This window comes from Nothobranchius furzeri, chromosome 2 (genome assembly GCF_043380555.1).
Source record: "Nothobranchius furzeri strain GRZ-AD chromosome 2, NfurGRZ-RIMD1, whole genome shotgun sequence".
Classification (NCBI taxonomy): domain Eukaryota; kingdom Metazoa; phylum Chordata; class Actinopteri; order Cyprinodontiformes; family Nothobranchiidae; genus Nothobranchius; species Nothobranchius furzeri.
The window spans coordinates 5232042-5238715 of record NC_091742.1 but is presented as its reverse complement, the minus strand read 5'-3'; the positions used below and the strand labels follow the sequence as shown (position 1 = coordinate 5238715).

The window sequence follows — 6674 nt, the reverse complement described above, 5'->3', positions numbered from 1 at the left end:
ACGCACAAGAGAGCGACGAATCATTTCAGCCTGGGTTTTTGTTTTGCGCACTCTCTCTTTGCGCTCATGCCGGTGTTTGGAGGATGATCCCAGACTCAGAAGCTTCTTCGTCCATGTAGACTTCAGGAGGACATGTTTGGAGCCAGACAAGAACTCTGAATAAAAGTTTTATTTTTGCTGGACGCATAACGCGGTCACCACATCTGAGGACTGATAAAAGGTAAAAGCAGTGTGGACTTGTCTACCTTACAAAACATTTCTTTTCGCAGATCATTGCTGCGGGTTTTCTAGTTTTATTGTTTATCTTGGGGGAAAAAAGTTAAACAAATGAACTTTATTGGCAAAAATATTGATTTGAAGTTAAAATGTTTAGCGACAAAACTTGAAAGAATGCAAATGGGTCTGATTAAATAAGGGTTTCAAGTAATGAAAATAAAAAAGCCCCGTGGGAAACAACGAATTAAAATATTTTAAATAATAATTTTAAAAGAGAGACTAGATCTATTTCATGCTGTTTTTGTTGATCAGTTAGGGGGTTCTAATCTGTGAAAGCGATGTAAACAATTATGTTTACATTCTCCTTTGATCTGTCCCGCAGGTGTCCTGAAGAAAAATAAATCACATTTTTTCTATTTTTAATTTTTTTTTTTTTTTTTTTTTTTTTTGCCCTCTCTAAAAACGGGAGCTATGAGCGAACAGCGCAAGCGCGTCTTGATGGGACTGCTGCTACTGGTGTGCGTCCTGAGCGAGCACTGCGGCGAGAGCGCGCCCTCTCCGGCGACGAGAGCGCACGGCCGGAACGCGCCTCGGAACCTGAAGCGCGTGGGGGGGATTGTGAGGCACGTGGAGGAGAGACGGGGACGCCTTGGCACCTTCAGAACGGAAGCCCCATTAACGTCACGGGCTGGGAGATCGTCGGTGCAGCTGAGGGGTTTCCGTGGCAGAACGGAGAGAGTGAAACAGGCTGTCGGTGAGTCTGAAGGGCGGGATTCTGCAGGGGGATGTTTCATATTTATCTGCAGATGATGCTTTCTAAAGCCTTTTATTTCTAAAAGATGCAAAATGTGACAATTCCCCTCTTCCTCGCCTCCTTTGACAGTTTTAGATCAAAAGATGAAGCAGAAAATAATCGAAATTTTAACAGGTAAGACCTTCGTTCACCAAAGACCCAAATAACAAGTGCTGTTGCATGCAAAATCTGGAATCAACATTTCCTTTTTTCTTTCTCTCAGGTCCCCTTGACTTCAGCTTGTGCCCAACAGATGCCTACAAAATGTATCACCACACCAGAGACTGCACGATACCTGCATGTAAGCTGTGATGAGGATAACTGCATCCACAAGCAGTGGAAAGAAGGGACTCACTCTTGTGTTTTTCTTTTCTCTTGCAGACCTCAAAAGATGTGTACGGCTTCTCAAACAGCTAGCCAGCAGCCGGCAGTGCAAAGGGTAGCAGATACACACAAGGTAGATGCCTCTCACCCATGGACGTAATTTTCACTTTGAAAGTGGGGGGGACACGGGGTGGGGGGTATCTTTACAGTATGCTCTAATAGGAAACAGGCTTCAACACAAACAGTTGTTTTCTGCTTGGTCCTAGAGCTCAACCAGTGTCAATTTCATATAGCGTAATATTGTTTTTGGATGGTAAAAAAGTGCAGGGGTCAAAACTTGACTTTGGAAAAAGTGGGGGGACATGCCCCCCTGCCCCCCCCCCCCCCCCCCAAATTACGTCGATGCTCTCTCTCACCCGTCACTCACACACAGTCAGCTCATACCTTAATAAAGTCTTGCAGTAGCCAAACGTTTCATTTTACCCTTTTACTCAGTTACATTTTTTTGTGCAGTGAAACTTGTGTTGCTTATATGTGATGCTAAATCAGGACATCATAAAACGTGAGTGATCAGTGTAGCTCCTGCTGTTCTGGTGACACTGAGCTATTTGCTTCCTGTGTCAACACAAACACACATGGCCCTTTCTGTTGCAAATCCACCTTTTTGATTCTGTCTGGTTTTGCCAAGTTAAATACTGCGCTGAAAATCTCCCCTCCTCTCTTCTGCTGCAGGTTGAAACCAAACACGAGCGCTCCAGAAAAAAAAAAACAACGTTGCTTTGGGTAAAAAGTGCCTTGGACAGTGAGAGGGAAACCTAAATCTAACCAGCCTGATTGGGTCAGTTTTGTCCCTCACTTGGGTTCCTTCTGCTGAGGAGAAAATCGCTGCCAATCACCACCTTGGCTGGGCCTGGAGGGTTAGCCGTCCCCACATGGAAGCAAACGAATACCCAGACCTGGAAAACGATGGTGGAAGTGGCGAGTGGACAAGAGATCAAAGATAAACAAAGGGGTGTTTTTTTTTTTGTTTATTACCCCTTGACTGGATCCAAAAAAGATGTGGGAAAAGAATGACGTGCCTTTTACAATATGCTTGCCCTGTTTGAGTGTTTTAGGGTGACTTTGACCCTTCTACCACTAAGATCCAAAGAAGTTCTCACGGACCCAGTGACATCACATGGTGCCACTTGCTTTTCAGAATGAACAGTCATCATTGTTGCATCTTTGTGCATCTTGATCTTAACGAATCACACGCTGTGGGCAGACTAATCTTGGGTGCAGCAGCATGGGAAAGCCTATGTTTATGTATTTTATCTCCATGATACATAAAACATAGGCCATGCTCTGTTAAACCAGGAGGATGGTGTACATATTGTAAATGCAAGCATAGGAAGACTCCACCTCACTACCACAAACAAACATGGCTATAGCAAAAGGGTGTTACATAAAAGTGTATAAATATATTTAAAAAATTAAATATATTTAAATAAATTATGAGATTGTTACAAACACGACTCTGTTCCATTGCTTTGTGCAGTATTTTATGCTGCATTCCCATCTTGAAGTGAGGAATCACCACATGACTGGAACAGGTCCCAGGACTGCAGATCCGGTGAACTTTCCCACTGTTGCTTCAGACAGGGCTGTGAAAAAAAGGTCAAATTCCAACACAGCAAATGTGTTTTTTACCCTATTTAATTAGAAATAGATGGGGTGGTTTTGCAGAATTGGGAACACTTTCTAAATTTGAGTTCAAACATTGATAAATCTAGAATAAATTAGCTCTTTCAAGGCAAACCAATGACAAAAAAGATTCTAACTATTTTATTGACATCAGGTGCAAGTGGTTTAATTTGTGTTTGCACAAGTTTTTGCATTTCTGCACAAATTAAATGTAATCAAATTTAACTGTTTGTGGAACTGCAAGTCAGGTCATACAGGACACTTGACTATTAGTGAAAGTTGCACTTGCCTGATTTTTAATCAGCATTAGGTCCCACCGAGCACGTATTACCACAGAGATAGCTGTCAACACTTGGATGAAGGCCATCGAACTGAACTCAAACCAGCTAAATGTCCAAACATCCTATGTAGTGATGGTGAAAGTGAGGTTCATGAAACAGAAATCTGGAAAAATTACCCTTTAACCAGAAATTGACTTAAATGCTAATTAATACGCATAGCTTGTGTTCTAAGCAGTTTAAGGGATTTATTTGAACATTTTGAAATACATTTTGGTAAAAATCTAACCTGTTGATAAGGTCCTGATTAGGCAAATTGTAAGGATGCAGTCTTTTCAAATTCAACTTCAAATTTTATTTGTCACATACACAGTCATACACAGTACAAAATGCAGTGAAATGCCTTACACAACTGCTCGTGACCTAAGAGTTGAAAATAAAATAACTGTACACCACGAATTAGAATGAAGGGTAAATTTAACTGGGAAAGAGTAAGGTAAAATATATCTGAATTAAAGTTGAATAATAGAATAGCTTTACAATACAATACAAATTAGAATAAAAGGTAAATTTAGCTGGGAAAGAATAAGATAAAATATATATAAGTTGAAGATGAGAATAAAGTAACTGTACAACAAAAGGAGTGAGCACCACCTCACCCCTGCCACGAGGACCTCAAGGGATAAACCATCAACCCTGCTCAATGGTCAACTTTCCTCGTGGGGTCACCCATAAAGACAGTGGGAGGGTTAAAAGCTACGTGTCCATGTGGTGATAACACCCTGTTAACAGTTGTTGGTGAAAAGCTTTATAGCCGCGTTGAGTCCCTTAAACCCTATTAAAACATGAAGTTTTAGGTCTTTTTTTTTTTTTTTGCTGATGGGTTTCTGTCTTCAGTGCTGAAATCTGGTTGCATGTGAATACAGTTGGATGTAATCTACACCTGGCGAGTGCACGGTGTATTTAACCCTGCAAGACCTCGGATCTGTGTGTCTGTCTTCAGGATGTGTCATTCCTTTCTTTTTTCATCATCCTGTTGGTATGAGCAGCCCCGAAACGATGTGATGCACACTGACATGTACGCAGAGCAGCTCTAACTATTTTGATATCGCATTCTTCAACAAGTGGAAACCCTCCAGTAACCAGCTGGTTTGTCTTTTCTTTAACTCCACCCATGTTTAATGATTTACAGGCGTTTTCCCATCTCCAAATGTGATGAAATCATAACTCTACTATGAGGAGTCGACCAGCACGTACCAGTCATTTGTATTGATGATGGGAAGGCTGACCGTGTGGGAGTAACAGCTTCTTAAAAAAAAAAGATGACTGGCAAAAACTTGAATATTTCTCAATTCATTATAAATGATTGATAAAAAACAGATTGCATATTTTTGATTCAAACAACAAAATTAAATAAAATCAATTTTATAGAAAAGGAACCAGAATTGGAACCATTCAAATAAAGTGACCTGAAACAAATAGGGGACTGCCGCCATAAAACACCAAGTCCAGAGACTCCAATTAGCAACTATTCATCCATAACAGGGTCCTGCAGTCCACTGGGCTGGGCTGAAATCTGCAGATAATGGAGACAAATGCATTTCAGAGGATTTCCTATTCCAATGGTTCCCAATTAGGGCCTGTGACCCGCAAGGGGGTCCCCACAACATTGCAGGGGGTCCCCACAATTTTGTCTGTGCTGCAGTTGTGATGTGATCAAGACTACACTTCTAAACATTGCTTTTTTAAAATCCCAATAACACACCCAGTAGTATAATTCAAACTTTGTCTAAGAGTCATAACTCTATGTCGGTATAAAGTTTGTAACTGATCACTTCTAACATATGCGGGTAAGAGTTGGTGTTGGGGGGTCCTCGGCTTGTCTTGGACCCAGGGGAGGGGGTCCTTAAGGAAAAAAGGTTGGGAACCAGTGTCCTATTCAAACTTTTCTCCACTTCAGCACATGGTTGGATGCTAAATCCTTCTGCCTCTGACTTTATGAAGTTATTATGTATCCTGATGTAGGATGTATCCAGTGTAAACACAGTCATGGTCAGCTATACATCCATTTTTCAGATGTTTTTCCAAGGTTTAGTAAGTGGGATAAGATCCAAAAGGAAGGCAGTCATCCCTCTCCAAATCCTCCTGGGGATCCCAAAGCATTCCAAAGCCAGAGAGGAACTTCTGATTGTACTCGCAGGGTCTCCTCCTTGAGGGACATTTCTGGAAAACCTCCGGATGAAGGCAGCAGGGAGGCTTCCTAATTAGATGCCTGAACCAGCTCAGTTGAGTCCTAAGCCCTTTTCAGATAGACATTCTGGAACATTTGCGGACAATTCAATCCGGTTTTTAACCGGAACTGTGTTTTCAGACACACCACTTTTGTACCGGAACTTGTCCTTTCGGCTGCGTTCACACAGCAGGGAAAAGTTCCAGATGTCTGACGGCGGTGGGGGGGGAATCGGACTTATGTTAAGAAGAAGAAAATATCATTTCTATAGCGCCTCTCAAGATAAAAATCATGAGGCGCTTAAGCATAATTCTGCGCACACGAAGACGCATAAGAGACCTGGATGATGAAGCTCAATGGTTAAAGGAATCACTGAAGCGGTGTGAAGCGCTCCGTCGCGCGTCTAGTCGGTATCGTAGGAGGCGAGCTGCCGTGGTTCACCGCATGCTACAGCAGCGAGCTACCTAGGTGCGCACAGCGTCCCCCGGTCCCCTCCTCCTCCCCCACCCCCTTGTCCGGAACTTTACCTCACCAGTCTGAATCAGCCACCCTGTCCGTAACAATTCCGGACCTGTTACTAGGGGCTTCGTCCGGATAAATTCCGGAACACATTATCCGGATGTTTGTATTCAGACACAAAGGTCTTACGGACAGAGTCCGGAACATTTCCGTTTTTCATGGCCTGTCTGAAGGGGGCTCTAGTGGATGCGGAGAATCAGAAACACTAATCTTGGACCAACCATCCAACATAGAGAGCTCATTAAGGCATCTTGATCTTGGTCTTCTGGGGATGATCCACGGTCATCCACATGGTGGAACTCTTCATTAACCGCTCACGGTCCTGTCCTGATGCACCTTTCTTCACACTGATCAGAGCGAGTGTGCAGAAACAACCAACTGTATCACAGTGAGCGCTGACACATCTCTGTCTGAATGAGCAGTTTGAGTGACAGAAACGCTCAAGTTCATTGGTTTTCCTTCTTTGGATCAAATTTGATAAGCACCTTAAACTGGGAACATCCTACAGCAACAACCCTAACCCTGGTCTTGATGAACATGTGACCCTATCAGCTTTTGATTTGTTAACCCCCAACTTTTCCGTACATGTAGTAATTATCAAATACAGGGGGAAAAAGCACAAAGACAAAAC

The 6674-nt window shown here is 42.6% G+C and overlaps 1 protein-coding gene across 1 annotated transcript; it reads left to right on the top strand.

Moving 5' to 3' along the window:
* Nucleotides 1-639: 639 nt before the first annotated feature.
* alkal2a (ALK and LTK ligand 2a) lies at nucleotides 640-2842 on the top strand. The gene is made up of 5 exons (XM_015947351.3): nucleotides 640-970; nucleotides 1100-1144; nucleotides 1233-1310; nucleotides 1391-1466; nucleotides 2066-2842. Exons 1-4 carry the CDS (start codon nucleotides 688-690, stop codon nucleotides 1450-1452), a joined length of 468 nt encoding a protein of 155 aa, XP_015802837.1. The 5' UTR covers nucleotides 640-687; the 3' UTR covers nucleotides 1453-1466; nucleotides 2066-2842.
* The last annotated feature ends 3832 nt before the right edge of the window (nucleotides 2843-6674 follow it).

Bases quoted from the DNA above. Each gene is read 5' to 3' on its own strand.
- alkal2a (XM_015947351.3), top strand. From the start codon at position 688: ATGAGCGAACAGCGCAAGCGCGTCTTGATGGGACTGCTGCTACTGGTG. The intron at 1,145-1,232 runs GTAAGACCTTCG...TCTTTCTCTCAG, and splicing joins AATAATCGAAATTTTAACAG to GTCCCCTTGACTTCAGCTTG. The intron at 1,311-1,390 runs GTAAGCTGTGAT...TTTCTCTTGCAG, and splicing joins AGACTGCACGATACCTGCAT to ACCTCAAAAGATGTGTACGG.